Raw genomic sequence first — 19,842 nt, 5'->3', positions numbered from 1 at the left:
AGGGCGATTCTCCAACATTTTTATTGGGGGGGGGGGGGGGTAAGTGGGGTCCATATCTGGATAGTAAAAGGGCATGGGATGTACAATATTTTTCTCCACATTATTGGGGGGCAACTGGCCCCCTTGTCACCCCCAAACGACGCCCCTGTTAAAGACTAATCAAGATTAGCAAGGCAGAGCGTTGGGAAGGTAATATTCACTGGATTGTTTTCATAATTTTCTGGTAATTAATACACAGATTAATTCGAATAATATGACGGATTTTGTGCCGTCCTGTACTGCACTTTATTCTTTACAATGTAGTTTAAATTTTATGACTGTCCACTGAACGCTAAGCGATACATCCACTTTTTTTCGAATCTTTCTTTAACAGAGGTCTTCCCAACTTGAAAGCTAAACTGAGACCACTCAAGTCATCCTTTTTTATTCTCTACCCTTGAATTCAGCCTGTTGCTATAAAGTAGTAAGGGTCTAATCCCTGCGGTTCTTACAGAATGTTTAGATATCAGGCCATATCCTTGAATACTACATTATATTTAGGAAATCGGAAAAAAAAGGATGATTTTCGTTTGTCCTTGCACCAAAGCCTACAGTGTGTGAGTTGAAGTTGGGTTTTGTGGTCTATGTTAAAGAGGACCAGCTGAATCTCTTTTGCCAGTCTTTTTTTTCTTCGAGCCATGTTTCTACTTCCGAATAGGAAGCTCAGTTCCTGCATGTAGCCAGCGGTTTCAAATTAAGAGTTAGGCCCAAATCTGAAAGTGCTTAATACGCATGACAGTTCCCTTTCCCCATCGCATAAGTATCTTCTTACCTAGAAACATTAAAAGATCCAAGAAATGGAAATTTTCCTGCAGGTCTGAAAATACTGTTATCTATCATTTGTAATCATTTCTGTTCGGGATTTAGGTTGAGTTTGTTTTCAATTTCCTCAGTCTGGGACGGGGACAGAGGCATAATATTACGTATGCCTGTAAAAACTCAAATAGTCCTCTCGTTCATAAAGTGTCCTATTAAAACGTTGGCTCATGTCAATAACATTAAATTTTGAACCAAGACAGAATTTTCTTTTCAGGCCAAATTATCATTCTTAATCAAACAATTCGTGGTAACGAACTATAAGTAAGGAGCGACCTGGCTCAATAGTAACCAAAACTCTAAAGAACTGAATTTTGATATCAATAGATACATCAAAAGAATCATATTTTAATGTTGATTTTAAATATATAAGTTTCATCAAGTTGAGTCATACCCATCAAAAGTTACGCGCCTGAGGAAATTTGCCCGATTTTCGGAAAAAGGGGGAAACACCCCCTAAAAGCTATAGAACCTTAATGACAGTCACACCATCAAATTCAGCGTATCAGAGAACCCTACTTTAGAGATTTCAAGCTCCTATCTGTAAAAATGTGGAATTTTGTATTTTTTTGCCAGAAGAACCCAGTTGTCCTAGAATATCGTGGGAGGCTCATTCGAACGGAAATAAAAAGTTCTAGTGCCCTTTTTAAGTGACCAAAAAAATAGAGGGCAACTAGGCCCCCTCCCACGTGCATTTTTTTCCCAAAGTCGCCCTATCAAAATTTTGAGATAACTATTTTGTGTAGCATGGTCGAAAATACAAGAACTATGTCTTTTAGGATGACTTAATCCCCCAAAGTCCCCGGAGGGAGGGCTGAAAGTTATGAACTTTACCCATTGTTTACATATAGTATTGGTTATTAGGAAGTATACAGACGTTTTCAGTGGGGCTTTTTTCTGGTAGGGGGGGGGGGTCGCGGGTTATGTGGGGAGGATCTTTCCATGGAGGAAATTTTAATGTGGGAAGAGACATTGCTATGAAGGGGGCGCCGTATTTCCCAGCATTATTAAAAAAAAACTGAAAGTAAGGAGCAATATCAAAATTCGAAACGAACAGAAATTATTACGTATACGATTGGGTTCGCCCCTTAGCCAATACCTCGCTCTTTAAGCCACAGATTTTTTAGTACCTTCATAGGAGCTATTTATTCTAATTAACGGCCTTTGTGATTAAGGGGTCATTTTTAAAGAATTGGAACAAAATTTCGACTTTAACTTAAGAGCGAGGTATTGACTAGGGGGCGAACCCCCTAATATACGTAATAAAAATATACGAATATAGAAGTTCGTTACGTAAGTTAATTCGTAAGTTACGTATATTTATTACTGATAAAAACGTTAGTAAATAAAATCGAACAACTTTCGAGAAAGCCATTTAACCAAATAAAAGTAAAATTAATATGCAAATTTTGTTTTAATTATTCATGTACGGTGAACCAAAATCAAAACCTGCATTAATTCAAAAACGTTCTAAAATCAAATAAAAAAACAAGTTTTTTTAACTGAAAGTAAGGAGCGACATTAAAACTTAAAAGGAACAGAAATTATTCCGTATATGATAGGGGCTGTCCCCTCCTCAACGCCTCGCTCTTTACGCTAAAGTTTGACTCTTTCTCACAACTCTTTTTTTTTAAACAATAAAAAACCATAGTGTAAAGAGCGAGGCGTTGAGGAGGGGACAGTCCCTTTCATATACGGAATAATTTCTGTTCCTTTTAAGTTTAAAGTCGTTCCTTACTTTCAGTTAAAAGAACTTTTAATTTTTTTTTTTATTTGAACCGAACAGAGTATACAGTTTTCGCAAAACATTCGTTAATAAAATGCCCCATTTCGAAATTTTTCAATGGGCTTGACAACTTCATTGGTAAGGTGCATGTGGAAAAAAAGTAGTCGCATAACTGTATTAATAATCTAAGTCTTGAAAAGCAGGCATACCACATGCTCTTTGAAGCGGTGTCATGCAAGGATTTTTAATGCTTATTATTAAAAGCGTAAAGTTGTCTTGGCCCTTCCATTACCCCCATCCCTTCTAGGTTCAAATGTTTCGCAGAAAAGCAAGGAACATTGTACTTTGTTAGAGAAAATTACGCAAGGATTTTCAATATATATGAATAGAAAAACAAAGTAGGCCCTTTGCCCTGCAAAAACCGTCAGCCCTCCCATAGGCCTAAATTGTAGCACAGATATAGACATGCTGCACCATGTTTCAAGCAGAATCACGAATTAATTTTTAAATTGTATTTTTCGTAACATACAGTGGATTCGGGGCCAGGCAATTCCTCCTATGCCAGTCTTTTAGCAGAAAGGCAGGCATGTTGTACTTTGTTAGAACCAGAGACCTGCGAGGATTTTTCAATATTTATGTTATAAGGTCCAACGTTGGCATTGGTCATCAAGCACAAACAATGCCCCCCTGTTTTCTTGCGCTTTCTGCCACTTTTTTAGGATATAGCTAAGCATGTCGCACCTTGTTTAAATTGGAATCAGACAAAGGTTTTCAACAAGTATGTTTGGAGGCACGATACAGGCCTTTGGCTTCTCCAACACCCCCCCACTTCTCAACCATCCCCGCCAGCTTTTTAGCAGAATGATAGAGATGTTGCATCTTCATTTAAATACAATTACGTCATTATTTCCAATCTGTATGATTGAAGATTGAAGAACCAAAATGCGTACCAGCCTCTGTCATTCCCACCAAAAACTGTTAGTTTAATGGACGGTATGTTCTAGGCTGTTTAAACTTGAATCATGCAAGGTATTTCAGTCTGTGTGATTGGTGGACCAAAGTGGGTATGTTACCCCTCAATTCAGCTATCCGTTCCTACACCACCTTTTTAGCAGAAAGGTAGGTATGTTGCACTCCGTTTGAACCAGAATCATGCACAGGTTTCAATCTAAATAATTGCATGAACAATATGGGCCTACCACTCCCCCTTCAGACTCCCATTTCCCCACCACAATCTTTGTAGTAGAAATATTTTAGTGAATTGTACGCCAGGAGGATTATTTTCATAGGTCTATGGCCGGACCCTTTTATCTTTTTCATGAAAGGGTTGCGATTAACTTAAAACCTAAAGCCAGATTATAAATCTTATAGTAACAATTTATAGCCAGCAACAGTTTGCCAAAGGAATTTTAAACCGTGGAACTTTGCAGTCCAGGCATTAGTAATCTTCAAAGATTCATTGTTTCGAAAATTTTTCCTGTATCACTGGGAGCGACTTGTAAGCTACAATCGATGATAAATACTTTCATGCTGAGGTGGGATGGTTTATCCGAACTTATTCATCTTCAGGGGCTTGGGCATAAATGTTTGTGGCATTTGATCTATGTTTATATGTTTCTGATACGTCTGAGGATGGAAAAATCTTCCTTTGTGCATGTGACTATGCAACAATTACAAATAACTAGTGGCGAAGCCTGTCAGACGATAGAGATAAACAAGGAAACAACCCTACCGTATACTCTTTTGTGAGAATCAAAGAAAAAGTACCCCCCCCCCCCCACAGTATTCAAAATTCCTTCGCCTACATCTCCTAAAAATTACCGCTGCAAGTTTTATCCAATCCCCCAGCCGTGAGACAAAATAGCATTTTAGAAATACTAATTTACAAAGAGAAAACACCTAAACATCTTCTCCTCTCTCTCTCTCTTTTCTCTCTCTCCCTCTCTTTCTCTCTCTCTCTCCCTCTCTGTCACTCTCTCTTTCTCTCCCTCTCTTTCTCTCTCTCTTTCTCTCCTTCTCTCTCCCTCTCTCTCCCTTTTTCCCTTTTTCTCTCTGTTTTTTTCTATCTTTCTCTCTATTTAAGTCGGATTGTTTTTCTATCTACCCGCTTACTATTTTAAACAGGGGCTCTTTTTGAAGAAACAGCGAAAAAAATAGGGCTTGAATGAAACAGAACATGTCACAAAACAAGAAATCTTATTTTTGTTTTTGCTTCTTTTTTTTATGGTAATGTATCGCTTGGTATTTGGTTTTACATCTTTGCTGTATTACTATACGCAAATAAATGTGTTTTCTCTCAAATTAGCGCCAGGGCAATTATATATGTTCCAGAAAATGTAATGTAGTGACATAGATGCGTAATTACTGGTGATGTCTTCTTGTGGCAATTGACTGATAAAAACAGATCAAATTGTTTAAAGGAAAATAATAACAGGTGTTATATTTTTGAGAGAGAAAGTACCGTAGTCCTATCATATATTGGCTGCCTTTTAGAAATCATTGGCAGAACGATAGCGCTGCAACCAGTCACCCTCTCACAACATTTTTAGCAGCACTCCCCTTAAAGAAAACCGATCAAAATTTTCGGATTGCTATTTTGTCTTGTCCAAAAACGTTCGTAGGTCTAATAACTATGCCTTTTAAAAATCATTGGTAAAGCAATAGCGTTAATAACTGGCTGCCTTTTAGAAATCATTGGCAGAGCAATAGCGCTGCAACCAGTCACTATCTCACAACATTTTTAGCAGCACTCCCCTTAAAGACGTCAAATCAAAATTTTCGGATTGCTATTTTGTCTTGTCCAAAAACGTTCGTAGGTCTAGTAACTATGCCTCCAGGGATGACAAGTCAAAACACACTACATGTGCGCGCAGGCTTTCAAAAAGGTTTATTAACAACATCTTAGGAACGGCTTAGAGTATAAAGTTGAAACTTACAGGGTATATCGATGAGGATGTTGAACTAACCGAATGGTTATCACGCAGTTTATCAAAAGATCATTTCAACAATGTCTTAGGAACGGCATAGAGTATTAAGATGAAACTTACAGGATATGCTGGGGGGGGGGGGATGTTGAACTTACCGAAAGGCAATATGTGCATAATACTGCTAATGCTGTTAGTACTGCTGCTACTACTACTAAGGCTAAGGCTATTAAGAAGAAAATTTCAAGGAATGTTGTGGGGATGTTTCACTGAATCAAAACTCACTTGTGCATGCAGGTCGTCAAAAGGACGTATCAGCAGTAACCCAGGAACTGCTTGTGATATTAAGTTGAAACTTTCAGGGCATGTTGAGGGGGATGTTGAATCAACCATAGATCACTATATGTGTATTGTTACTACTACTGCTACAACTATTACTACGACTACTTCCATTATTGAGCCGAAGAGTATTAAGATGAAACTTTCGGGGAACTTTTAGGAGGGTGTTGAATTAAACTAAAACATACTTTGTGCCTACATGTTGTCAAGAGGGCGTATCAGCAATACATCAGAAACGGCTAAGAATATTAAGTTGAAATTGTCAGGACATTTTAAGGTGAAAGTTAAACTAAAAAAAGGGCACTATTTACATGTTACCATTACTGCTACTTCTAGTTTATTACTTGCACTGCGGGTAAGGGTATTAAGATGAAATTTTGTGTTAGTGTTGAGGGGGATGTTCAACTTAATCAAAACACTATGTTAATGCCTGCTGTCAAAAGGAAGTATCTGAGGAATAGCTTAGAGCTTTAAGTTGACTCTTTCGGGACATGTCGAGCGGGATGCTGAACTAACCGAAAGGCTCAGATTATTAAATTAAAACTTCTAAGGCACTTTGAAGGAAATATTGAGAAAACGAAAATGCACTATGCACTTACTACTACTACCACGACGTCTATTATTCTGGTTCTTCTAATGCTAAGGGTATTAAGGTAACACTTTCATGAAACGTTTTGGGGGATATCCAATAGCGTATTCAGAATTTTTTTTCAGAGGTGTCATTTTTTGTTGGGAATACAAAAAAAAATTAAAAATCCAAAAAACGTGTTTATATGCATTTTGCTACGTCTTTACGAGTAAAAAAAACTTGACGGGGGGGGGGGCCAAACCCCGTCCCCCCCCCCCCCCTGTATACGGCTTTGGGGATGTTAAACTACCTCAAAACACACTAAGGACATGCAGGTTGTCAAAAGGGTGTGTAGCAATTTCTCATAATGCTAGTTTGAACTAACTGAAAGGTATTTTATGCATACTATTACGACTCCTACTGCTTTTACCATTACTACTGCTACTTCTATCTGTAATGCTAAGGTATTGAAAAGAAACTTTCAAGGAGCGTTTAGGGTGATGTTGAAGTAAATCAAAATGCTTTATTTGCATTAATATTGTCAAAAGGACGAATCGGCAATGTCGAAGGAACGGCTTAGGGCTTTAAGTCGAAACTGTTAGGATATGCTGAGGGATATTTTGAAGAAACCAAAAGGCATTATGTGTATACTCCTGCTAATATTACTACTTTTACTAAGGCTAAGGTTATAGGGGGGAATCTTTCAGGGAATGTTGATGGGTGTGTTGAACTAAATCAAAACAGATTATGATCATGAAGTTTGTCAAAAGACGTATCAATAGCATCTCAGGGACGGCGTAGAGTTACAAGCTGAAACTTTCAGAACATGTTGAGGTGGATGTTGAACTACCTAAAAGCCACTATAGGCATACTACTACAACTATCACTATTCATGCTATCACTACTGTTACTACTGCTACTACTACTTCAAATGCTAGTTTTAGTAAGTAGTTAGGGTTCTCAAATGGGTGGATCAATAATATATAAGGAACGGAGTAGAATATTAAGTTGAAATTTCCGGTACATGTTGAGGGGGGATATTAAACCAACCAAAAGGCTGTTTGTGCCTACTATTAATACTGATACTGCTGCATTTAAGGCTAAGGTTAAAAGGGTGGTGAAACTTTCAGGGAGAGTTTGGGGAATGTCGAATTGACCAAAAGTGCATATTCTTAGGACCCTTGGCATTGATTATCAGATAAATGTCCTTTTTTGTTGTTTCTCTTGCGAAACTAAATTTATTCTATCTTTGTGACTCTGTTTCATCCCCCCCCCCTTTTTTTTATTAACTATCATGCAGTCTTTTGGCTTCTTGTAGACGTGTTAATTAGCTTCAAGTAGAAACTGCGTAGTTACTACAAATGATTCCGAACCAAAAAGTATTTTTAAACGACTAGACAGGGGTGAAAAGGAGGGCGAGTTCATATTTTGCAAAAGAGACGCGGCTATATGTCACACCGTCTGAGGGTTAGGATTTGTTGGTCTGCATGAGCTATGCCACGTTGTGTTTTGCCCTCTTGAGGCCATGTTGATTTTTCAGTTTTTAGTTCTTGATGTGATTTTAATCTGAATAGTTAGCTTTGTTTTTCTACTTTTACTTTTGAATTCTTTTTGACTAGCCTAGAGTTTGATGTAGGTGAATGATAGAGTAGAGTTTTGTATGGGCGAGGAGGTCTAACATTATGCTAAGTACTTCTCCTGAAGGATACCAGATTGATACCATGGGCCCATACTGTGGTACATACTCAGCACGGAAGGTACACTTGTCATATCCACCCGGGTTGTAGATGTGGCGAAACCACAGCACGAAAACCAACACCGTCTTGACTGCAATACCATACATTAGTACCACCAATGGTGACACTGGTGGCACTGTGCCACGAACACTGGCAGCACTAGAGAACTTACACATACTACTACTAATGCTAATACTGCTACTACCACTACTACTGCTACTACTACTACCAACGCTACTGCTGCTACTGCTTCTAAGGCTAAGTGTATTTAGATTATCAGAAATGTCTTAGGAACGACGTAGAGAATTAAGTTGAAACTTGAGAGTATCTTGAGGGGGATGCTGAAATGTCGCTTTCAAGCTTGATTCCCATTATTTATTATGTTTCCTATTTATTTGAATATAATTCCTCGTATGTGTCCATTCAGGGTACTACAGTACAGCTGTTATTAAATTTTGTTGCATAATTTTGTCCAACATATAAATAGTTAATCAAAATCTAGATTCTTATGGAGGAAAATTGAAAAAACTTCAAATATTCTTTTTTAAGCAATGAAAAAGGCTATGTCAACTAAAAGCGAACAGATTTTTAATTTTAAAACAACTTTTTCCACAAAACAAGTTTTTTAAAGAAAAGTAAAGAACTATATTAAACCAAAGACTATCAGAAATAAAGTCAAGTAATATTTCAAGCGTGTATTTCAGTAACATTTTGTATGTTCAATAATATTTGAAACTGCCATAGATCACTATCAATAAATAAATGAAACCCAAAACGAAAAGAAATTACAATAAACAACCAAGTCAAACCTAAATTGAGCTCACACTACAAATGAGGGCAGATCTAACGGTCACTGTAAATTCTACAGAACAGAACGTCATTCACACAATAAAATACATCTTAAACGTTTTCTGTTTTATAGCGTTAATACATCCGAAACTGTTGAGACTTACAGGAATATCAGTATATATTAAGGTTCAATCCACATTCATTGTTCTTTTCAGTAATCTTGTTTATTATGATGATTTTTTTAGTGTTATGAGGAATTAATTAAGAAAAAACTTTCAAACAAATAAGTTTTTCAAAGAAAAGTAAAGACCATTTTAAACTTAAGCTCAGCAGATACAAATACCTGTTAAAACTCGAATTCAAAACGACAAGAAATTACTATTAAAGAATAAATGAAACCCAAAACGATCAGAAATTAAATAAACAATCATAGCAAAAACATACAACAAGTAATAATATAAATGAGTAAATAGATCTTAAAGCGAGTAATGCTTAGATTGAATATGCAAATCAAGCTTAAAACAAACAAAAAATGCCTATTGAAGTATAATATGAAACTTAAAACGAACAGAAATTAAATAAACAATCAATGCAAACAAACATACAATAGATATTAATGTAAATTAATAAATAAATCTTAAAACGAGTAAAACTTAAATTGAATATGCAAATCAAACTTGAAGCGAATAAAAATCACCACAAACAAGAGTTTGGGTATGACTTCCTTCTCTCACTGTAAAAGTCTAAAACCTACTGCGTCATTGGTGCTTTACTGAAAACCAATTTTATGGCAAATATTTTCTTTTGTACTTAATATTGAAAATAAACATTAAAATTATAGTAACACTTTGAACTGATGAACTTTCAGCAATTAATATCGTTATACATCAAATATTTAGTATAATTTATTAGCTCTTTTTAAAGTTGTTAAAGACGAATATAGTTTCCCTAAAAACAAGTGTTTGGATACTGCCTTCTTTCCTAACTGTAAATAAAAACCAAAAGCCTACTGTGTCATTGGCGCTTAACTGAAAACGGACTATCTTACAAATATTTTCTTTTCCAGTTCTTACAGCATTGAAAATAAAAATACAATTACAGTAAAATAAATTCTTGAAGTGATGGTTCAACAATTAATATCATTATACATCACATATTCAATTTGATGTTGTTATACTTTCCAAGACTGTTCAAGCCGCATAAAGTTTTCAGTAAAGCTCCAATGACGTAGTAGGTTTTAGACTTTTGCAGTGAGAGAAGGAGGTCATACCCAAACTATTGTTTGTGGTGATTTTTGTTCGTTTCAAGCTTGATTTGTATATTCAATTTAAGTTTTACTCGTTTTTAACATAAAATTGGTTTGTGTCAACCTCGGAGTTTTTATTATCTGATGTTTGAACTATTATTATCAAAATTGCGATCTCAAAATTTTTATCGGATGGGTTTGGGGAACAAGGGCGTGGGGGGACTAGATTAAGATTCGGTCTCTTTCGACTCTTTAAAAGGGAACTAGAACTTTCTATTTTCAGTCAAATGAGCCCTCTCTGAAGCTTATACGAGTATCCCTTCTTTAAGAACCATATATATCCACAGAGTATAACTTACAACGCATGTCCCTGGGCCCTGGGGGGTTGTGTCGACCCTGGAGTTTTAATATCTGATGGTTGAACTATTTTTAACAAAATGGTCAACTTAAATTTTTATCGGATGGGTTTATCCATCCGATACACCCAAAGATGTGGAGCGCTGGAGGGGCTAGTTGCCCTCCGATCTTTTTTCACTCTGAGAAAATGAACTACAACTTTTAATTTCCATTCAAATGATCCCTCTCTGAAGTTTATAAGAACATACCTTCCATAAGAACCATATATGCTCCCTAAGCGATACTTACAACGCCTGCCCCGGCCCTGGGGAGGGGGTGCCGACACAGGAGTTTTTCTTATCTGACCTTTGAACTATTTTTAACGAAATGGCCATACGTAAAGGCGTTTTTGTTACATAATCTTTGAACTAAATTTAACAAAATGGCTACCTCAAATTTTTATCAGATGTATTTGGGGGAAAAGGCTTGGGGGGGAGTTGCCCTCTGATTACTTTTGACTCTTAAAAAGGGTACTAGAACTCTCTATTTCCAATCGAATGAGCCCAGTTTGAAGTTTATACGACGACCCCTTCTATATGAAGTGCCTCAGGGAAAAAAATATGTGGAGAGTGGGGGGAGGCTAGCTGCCCTCCAATCACTTTTGACTCTTAAAAAGTGAATTACAACTTTCAATTTCCAATTGAATGAGCCTTCTAGGAATTTTATACAAGCATCCCTTCCATAACAACCATATATGCCCCAGGGCATAACTTACAACACCTACCCCCGGGCTCTGGGGGGCTGTGTCGACACCGGATTTTTTTGTTAACAGAACTTTGAACTATTTTTAACAAAATTTATATCTAAAAATTTTTATCTGATGCATTTAGGGCGTGGAGTAGGGGGGGGGGGGGGCTAGTTACCCTCCGATCTCCGTGGCTCTTAAAAAGTGAACAAGAACTTTCAATTTCCAGTCAAATGAGCCCTCTCCGAAGTTTGTACGAGTATCCCTTCCATAAGAACTATATATGCCCCTAGAGCATTACTCATAACGCCTGCCTCTGGGTCCTGGTGGGTTCTGTCGACACAGGAATTTATCTTATCTGACCTTTGAACTATTTTTAGTGAAATAGGAAGTATAAAAATTTTATCAGATGGGCTTGCGGAAAAAAGGGTGTGTGGGGGGGGGGGGCTAGTTGCCCTTGGATATCTTTGACTCTTAAAAATTCAACTAGAACTTTCAATTTCCAATCAAATGAGCCCCCTCTGAAGTTTATACGAGCATCTTTTTCATAAGAACCATACATGACCCCAGGACAACACTTATAACACCTGTCCCCACGGGCTCTGGGGGGTGTTTTGTTTATCTGATTTTTGAACAATTTCAAAAACACTGGCTAACTCAAAACTTTTAGCAGACGGGTTTGGGGAAAAAAGAGCGTGGGGGGGCTAGTTTAACTCTCTTGACTCTTAAAAAGTTAACCATAACTTTCAATTTCCAATCAAATAAGCCCTCTATGAAGTTTATACGAGCATCCCTTTTATAAGAACCATATATGCCCTTAGGGCATAACTTAGAACGCCTTCCCCTGGGCCCTGGGGGGTTGTATTGACACCGGAATTTTTCTTATCCGAGCTTTGAACTATTTTTAACAAAATGTTTGTCTCAAAATTTTCATCAGATGGGTTTTCAAAAAAAGGCGTTGGGGGGGGGGGGGAGCTAGCTGACGTCGGATCTTTTTTGACTATTAGAAAGTGAGGTCGAACTTTCAATATCCAATCAAATGAGCCCTCTCTGAAGTTTATACGAGAATCCCTTTCATACGAACAGTATATGCCTCAGGGCAAAACTTACAATGCCTGCTCCAGGGCCCTGGGGGGTTGTGACGACACCTGAGTTTTGTTATCTGACTTTGAACAATTTCTAACTTAATTGCTATCTCAAAATTTTTATTGGATCCATTTAGGGAAAACGGGAGTGAGGGGGTGGGCTAGTTGCCTTCTAATCTCTTTTGCCTGTAAAAACTGAACTAGAACTTTCAATTTCTAATCAAATGAGCCATCTCTGAATTTCTTACAAGCATCCCTTCAATAAGAACCATATATTCCCCCAGGACAAAACTTACGACACCTGCCCTCGGGCCCTGGGGGGCTGTGTTGACCCCTGATTTTTTGTTATATGGTCTTTGAACTATTTTTAAAAAAGCTATCTCAAAGTTCTTATCGGATGAGTTTGAGGAAAATGGGCGTGGAGGGGGGGGGCTAGGTGCCCTCCAATCTCTTTTGACTCTTAAAAAGTGAACTAGAAATTTCAATTTCCAATCAAATGATCTCTCTTTGAAGTTAATACGAGCATCCCTTCCATAAGACCCTTATATGCCTCCAGGGCATAACTTACAACGCCGGCCCCCTGGCCGTTGGGGGTTTTGTCGACACTGGAATTTCTGTTATATGTTCTTTGAACCATTTTTTAACAAAATAGCTATCTCAAAATTTTTATTGGATGCATTTTGGAAAAAAGGGTTTGGGGGGAGGAAGCTGGTTACCCTTTAATATCTTTTGACGCTTGAAAAGTGAACTATAACTTTCAATTTACATTTAAATGAGCCCTCTCTGAGATTTATACAAACAATACCACTGTAAGAGCCACATATGTCCCCATGGTATGAATTTCAACCAGTGCCCTAAATCTTGTGGGGGGAGTGTCCCTCTTGAGGATGCAATTCCAAAGCTTGCGACAATTTTAAGCATCTTAGCTATCTCGAAATTCCGATCGGAGATTTTTGGGGAAATGGGGGGTGTGGAAGGGGTGTCAGTTGCCTTAAAATCACTTTTGACAATTAAAAAGAGAATTAGCCACTTAGATTTCCAATCAAATTAGCCCTTTCTGAAGTTTCTAAGACAGTGTTGTCTATACAAAACTTTATATGCCCCCAGGGCATAACTTACAGCGTTATACTTACAGTGTGGGGGATTTGTCATCCTCAAAGACCTAATTTCCAGAACTTAAAACTACGTTTAATAAAATAATAATCTTGATTGGATAATCTGGATTGGCTCTCTCAAAATTTTGATTGGATGTGTTTGGATAAAAGGTGGCGTGAGTGGGGGGTTTGTTGCCCTCCAATCACTTTCGACTATAAAAAACGACACTAGCCCTTTGAACTTCCAATCGAATGAGACTTTTTTGAAGTTTCTACGACAACGCCTTCTATAAAAACCTTATATGCCCCCAGGGCATAACTTAAAACCCTTGCCCTGAGTGTTGTGGTGGTGTGTCCTCCTCAAAAACATATTTTCTATCTGGAAATCAGCTACGCTGATCAAAATGGCTATCTCAAAATTTTTGATTGGATGTGTTTGGGGGAATGATTGGCGTGGGGGGGGCTAGTTGCCCTCCAATCACTTTCGACTATTAAAAAGGGCACTAGACTTCTCAATTTCCAATCAAATGAGCCCCTTGTGAAGTTTCTACAACGACCCCTTCCATATGAAGTGCCTCTGGGAAAAAAATATATAATAATAATAAAACATTGGAGCCTTATGGCCTTTACTATAGGCAACGCTATAGCGTTGTCTCATATAAATACACATGGCTCCAAATAAAATTGTTTTTAGTAAAGTGCAAATTGAGTTCTGGTCATTAGAAGGTACAAAGGGCGTTGGCCCTGCTCCTCATTGTGATTGTTTCTGTTCGTTTTAAGTTTGACTTAGTAATTTAGTGTAATTTCTGTTCGTTTTGGGTTTCATTTATTTATTGATGTTGTTTATGGTAGTTTCAAATATTATTGAATATACAAAATGTTATTGAAATATACGCTTTAAATATTATTTTATTTTGTTTCTACTTGTCTTGGTTTAGTGTAGTTGTTTACATTTTTTTGAAAAACATGCTTTGTGGATTTTTTTTTTTTTTAATTAATCCTATAATAAAATATGCTTAACCCATTGTCTATATTGGATTCTACAACCACGCATTGCACTCTCGGCTGAAGGCATTGAATCAGGAGATCGGTACCTGCGCAGCGCAGACCATTGGTCAGCATGCGAAAAAGTTGTTCTTAAGTTTTCTTGTATCGTCCATATTCGGACGCACATGCCCCCCCCCCTCCCTGCGTCCCTTTCTAGAAAGATCTTAAACGTCACTGTTTCATCCTTGCAAGTTCTTATCCCTGTAATTATCCCTGTATAACCTATATAGTTATCTATATAACCTACGTTCCATTTTCTCTTCATAATTTATGCAACCTAATTTCTTAGTTTTCGTACAAAAAAATAATCCGCTATAGAAATTTATTTCCATGATTTGACTTATTTTTATTTTCCATTTATTTCTAATTAAATTTTCCAAAACTAAGTTGAATCCTTTGTTCAAAGTCTGGATCGAATCCCTTGATTGACTTTTACGTATCATGTTTTGGTCGGTATAAACCCTTTTCGGTATATAAATGCCGGCATTTAACATATTTGGTATATAAACTCGTAGCTTTGGGAAAGGAATTTGGTTTCGGGTATAAAAAAGGGATAAAAAAAATGCAAAAATAAGAATAAATTAAGGAATGAAAAAGTGTTTTTGTGTTTGTTAATTTTATCAAAAATAACATGAATTTTATTTAATTTGATAAAGTAGCAAATCTGTATAAATATTGTTTCTGTAAGGCATTAATTTTTTTTTTCTGTCTAACGTTTCTTGTTAGAGAATTTCCTTTTGTAGCAGGGAGAAAATACAAGGAAGTACGTTTTACTAAGACCTAATGTTTAATCTTTGTAGCTGAAAAGTAATATTTTATTTCTTAGGAAGGTCATCCAGAACTGAACGACCAAGTAATGACAGCCGAATTTGAATGGCACAACGCAAGCTGGATTGAGATGGTAAAGCATAATACTTTAGTACCAAGGAAAGGCCCTGAAGAAAGTGGCGAAGGCGAGGGAATACTAATATACGATGTGGATGATGCCAGCTTCATTAGTAGCGATGCTTAAATTATTCCAATGGATCTCAGCAACAAATATTTCCAGATATTACCATTATTGTTATTCTTCTTTTATATAGTGTCACATCAATTTTTGTGTATATTTTCAGCAAGGTTAGTCTCAGCTGTGTGACAGTTCGTAGTAGGTGATATAAGGGTGATTTTGGTGTTTCGGCAAATCAGCTCGTTTTATGTAGCCTATGTTTAAATAAAATTTCTCGCATCTGGTGGAAACGTTTGACTCGGATTATATTTTAAAGGAAACATAATAAAGCCCTAATTAAATAAGACTAACTAAACATGGTAATTCAAAAAGTATGGTCCGAAACTGGTGTAAAGGCTAAAGTTTCATAATTTTACATTAGGTCGTATATCTTACTTAATTTCTGGGTCACGTTCAATGTTTTTGTTATTATTATTATTCTAATCTTTAAATGTTTTCTTCTTAGGTTTTTCTTAGTGCTCTGTGATTTGCTCTCTTCCCAAGAGCACCGTTTTCCGAACAAAAGGAAGGGAAGAGTTTGACCTTTGACAGTTTAGCATAGGAGAATAAAAATTAAAAACTACTATTAGTATTGGCAGTCTGGTTTCTAGTGACTTTATTAAAAAAATATATAAAAAAATTCAAAAAACTTCGATAATTTATATAATCATTTCTATACTAAATAATGAAAGCTGAAAATTTGTCCGTGAATGATAATTAATAGGATGTTTTCAAAAATTATTTTAAGTTAAAGTTTAGTCTCCACCATTAGGGGGTTAGCACTAGGTTAGCTTTGGAAAATCTTAGCAGGTTAAGTAGGCTATTTTGTTTTAAGCTAAAAGGCCTAAAGGTGACATGTTCGTGCTTTGTTTGTCCTCTTTTCATTTTAAAGTACCCGAAAAGACAAGTACGTAGTTTAAGGTAAGCTAAAAAGTGAGACTATGCTAGGTGGCATTGTTGATTTTAATCTTTTGAATGATCTTTGGCCCGGAGCCCAATACAGCAATCTAGGCTGGATCTTGGTCAAATTTGGTTAGCATAATCCTGGTCAAAGTGGTATACAAAACATGATAGGCGACTGCAAAATTAACTACCGTCACTGTTCATGTTACCAATAAAAATTGAAATGTTACTCATAAAGAGGTAAAATAAATATTCAGCTGTGTTCTTTTCTTCTGTCTTTTATGCACTTTTGGTTTATATTGGACCGAAAATTAAACAACCACTTTTGCCCTCAGGTACAATTGGTATATTTATGCACATTTCTTTTGCTAGCTGACATCTGCATACCAACCTAGTCATAACTATTTTATAATCAACAAAAAAACAAGCTAAAATGTAATCCATGTATTTTCGGAAAATCTCAGGGTTTGAGCCAAAATAAACTAAGAACCTTTATTGAAACTCCACTTTATTAATTAAGATTATGCTTTATCTTATTGCTGCTTGATATCACTGCATTTTCAGTGGAAATAATTCTTGAGACACAAATTTGCCTTCCATTCGTTGTTCCGCTTGACATTTGATATTGCACAAGAAATGGTTTGAATGCCAGAATCACCCTCAGTTTTCTGCTGACTTTGAGTTGTCTAATAGGCGTATAATTTATTTCTAATATTAGGCTTTACTTCTAGTCATTTAGTTACCACGCCTATTCTTGATAGCTATGTGTATGTTTATACTGCAAGTAAGCATAAATAAGGTTAAAAAAATAATCCCTAAATGTAATAGTTGGTATTTGGTTAAGCTATGTATACATGGCTCTGTTTCGGTGATGGGGGGACTTCGAAAGACAGGCAAATTGTGTAGAAATAGATAAACATAATAGGGATCATCGTATAAATATGTATGTTTTGGAGATAGACATGAGTTAAAAGGAGCCAACCCATTCCCACTACCCTTTCACTACTTACCTTCCTAATTGGGGTTCTTGAAAGAAAATAGGGAATAAATAATTAGGCTGTTGAGTATAATATTCATTAAATCTATGAATTCAAATTAGTAAATTTGTTAAACTTAGGATTTGATAATTTTTTGAAAATTGAAAGAAATTTGTAAGTATCACTTTTCCAAAAAAAAGAAATACTGAAATACTGAGGCACAGATAACTACCATTGTTGGTAACGGCCTAACGTTGGAAAATACAGTTTTGAGGAGGGTAACAGACATCACATATTTCAACCAGCTTAGATCAAAACTACCTGAGGATAGCTTATAACAGAAATTGTAAAATTTTGGAAGCTACTCTCTTCCTGTATAAATACTTGGTCAAGCTCTATAGATTTTGTAAAATTTCCTTTGTTGATACGCTTGAACTAATCCAGACCGTTTGAAAGACCCATAATACATGTAAATTGATGATTAGGTATATAAACAGCTCTTGTCATCCTTAAATGCCTATTTTTTAGAAAAAAAAAGATGGAAAAAAACTGACCGACTTAGAAACTATCAAATGGACGAGGTTATGTGAGCTTTGTAGCATTGTTGAACTGATCAATATTTGATTTAATTGGAGACAAAAGCCTGAGCAGTATACTCGAAATGTAAATATAAATATTATGTATTATTCAAAAAATTGTCGGACTTGGCAAATAGCCATCACTTCAATTAGCTTGGCACTTTAAGGCTTTACTTTATCTATTGAGCAGCTTTCTGAGACAAATCCAATGGAACCAAATTTCTCTGCCAAAGCCTCGCACAAGCAATAGTTGGAGGACTTTTTCCAAATTTTCTTAGAAATTTTCTCAGAAAAAGTTTAAAGGGAAAACGACGAAAGAGTGTGCAAGTGAACTTAGTATCTTTCTCATTTATCCTTTTTGGTGTCAGCTACAACATCAAATTGATCCCCTTGCCAGGGATCTATATCAATCATGCACTTTTCTATTTTTCGTCTTCTGTGGCTTTTAACGAGGCTAGCACTTTATATTGTTTGTCTGCAGATATTTCAGTTGTGTATTACTAGCTTTTAGTGTATTTGTATGACTGTTATTTATTCAATACATTCCTTTATTTACATATGCTGCGTAATTACAGTTTTTATTATTCAGAGCAGAGTTTCTATTCAGGGTATATTCACCTGTGGGAAACTCCTCCTCCAATGAAAATCCTCCTGGGAAATTTCTCCCCCGGGAAAAATCCACCTCTCCCCCGGGGAAAATTCTCCCCACTAACAACAAACGTATTTTAAATTTAAAAGTATTTGGAAAATCCCGTCCAGGCAATTCTCTTCCAGATATACTTCCCCTTTGGAAAACTACTCTTTTGCCCAACTCTCCTTTCGCCGCAGAAAATCTCCATCAACCCCTTGGACCTCACCCCTTGGAGAGTTTTCTCCGCATGCAAAATAACCATCTTATTTTTATATTTAAAATTATTTGAAAAATTAGTTAGGATTACTAAGTTACCCGTTGGGCGTTGTTCAGTAATTGATATCCATAAAATGTGAAATGATGAAACTGTCAAGTATTTGTTTTCAGGGGTCTGTAATTTCAGTCAGTAAGAAAAGTATTCGAAAGATTAAAAGGGCCTTGGACGGGGTGAGGCGAAAAAAAATGATACTTTCAACCATCGCAAGAAACTATTCAAAAATATCTTAAAGTTTCTTGTTGATTGCGTGACCAGTCTTAATCAAAACGACAGTGTTTGGATATATTCTAATTGGTCACTCAATTTGATGGCACTTAAGATGAAATAATCTTTTTAGATGGAAATATAACGCATAATTTAGGTGTTTATAACATTTGTATATAAAATCAAACGTGTACCTATGCTGTGTGTCGTCTATGCATTACTACAAAAAAGTCTTCAAAATACATTATCTGCAACGTCTTGTGAATAGCTTGGAGGATGGATTTGAAATTTTTAAGATATGATGGGGAGGGGTGAAGTGGACCTTACATTTTAACTCGGAGGAGGGGCAGAGTTAAATCCAAAGTTTCTATGTGTAACCAAGGTATCAAAATAGCAACTCTGTAAAATCTTGGAAATGGTTTGAGGGATGGAGTTGAATTTTTAAGGTAGTGGGGGCTAGAAGGGGAGGAGGTGGGGAAGGAGACTTCACATTCAATTTTTTTTTTGTCTCAAATGAACTTGAGATTGTTAAATTTAGATGGCCATCGGGTTTTTAATTTAGATTTCCATCGGATTACTTTGAAAACCACATTTGCATATTTTTATCGTGTTTCGAGGAACAACACATTTTGAACAGTTTTTTTGCATATTTTCTTCGTGTTATCAACAACACCACATTTTTTGCAACACTTTTGCATACTTTCATCGTGTTTCAAGCATCAACTCATTTTGAGCAATACATTGGTATATTTTCATCGTGTTTCAAGCAACATCTTGTTTTGAACAACACATTTACA

The 19,842-nt window shown here is 36.3% G+C and overlaps 1 protein-coding gene across 2 annotated transcripts in view; it reads left to right on the top strand.

Annotated features, from left to right (window-relative positions):
• The window catches only part of Kap3 (kinesin associated protein 3), a 288,557-nt gene extending 270,074 nt beyond the window's left edge, over window positions 1–18,483 (top strand). For both annotated transcript variants that reach the window (XM_089102282.1, XM_089102281.1), the window contains one exon: window positions 15,317–18,483. In XM_089102282.1, coding sequence (XP_088958408.1) covers window positions 15,317–15,502 — 186 coding nt within the window. In that variant the 3' untranslated portion in view covers window positions 15,503–18,483. The remainder of the gene's footprint in view (window positions 1–15,316) is intronic.
• The last annotated feature ends 1,359 nt before the right edge of the window (window positions 18,484–19,842 follow it).

Source organism: Artemia sp. Qi Xiang Cuo, chromosome 16 (genome assembly GCF_049724085.1).
Source record: "Artemia sp. Qi Xiang Cuo chromosome 16, ASM4972408v1, whole genome shotgun sequence".
NCBI classification, from domain to species: domain Eukaryota; kingdom Metazoa; phylum Arthropoda; class Branchiopoda; order Anostraca; family Artemiidae; genus Artemia; species Artemia sp. Qi Xiang Cuo.
The sequence above is the reverse complement of the archived record's forward strand: the minus strand, read 5'-3'. Positions and strand labels throughout refer to the sequence as shown.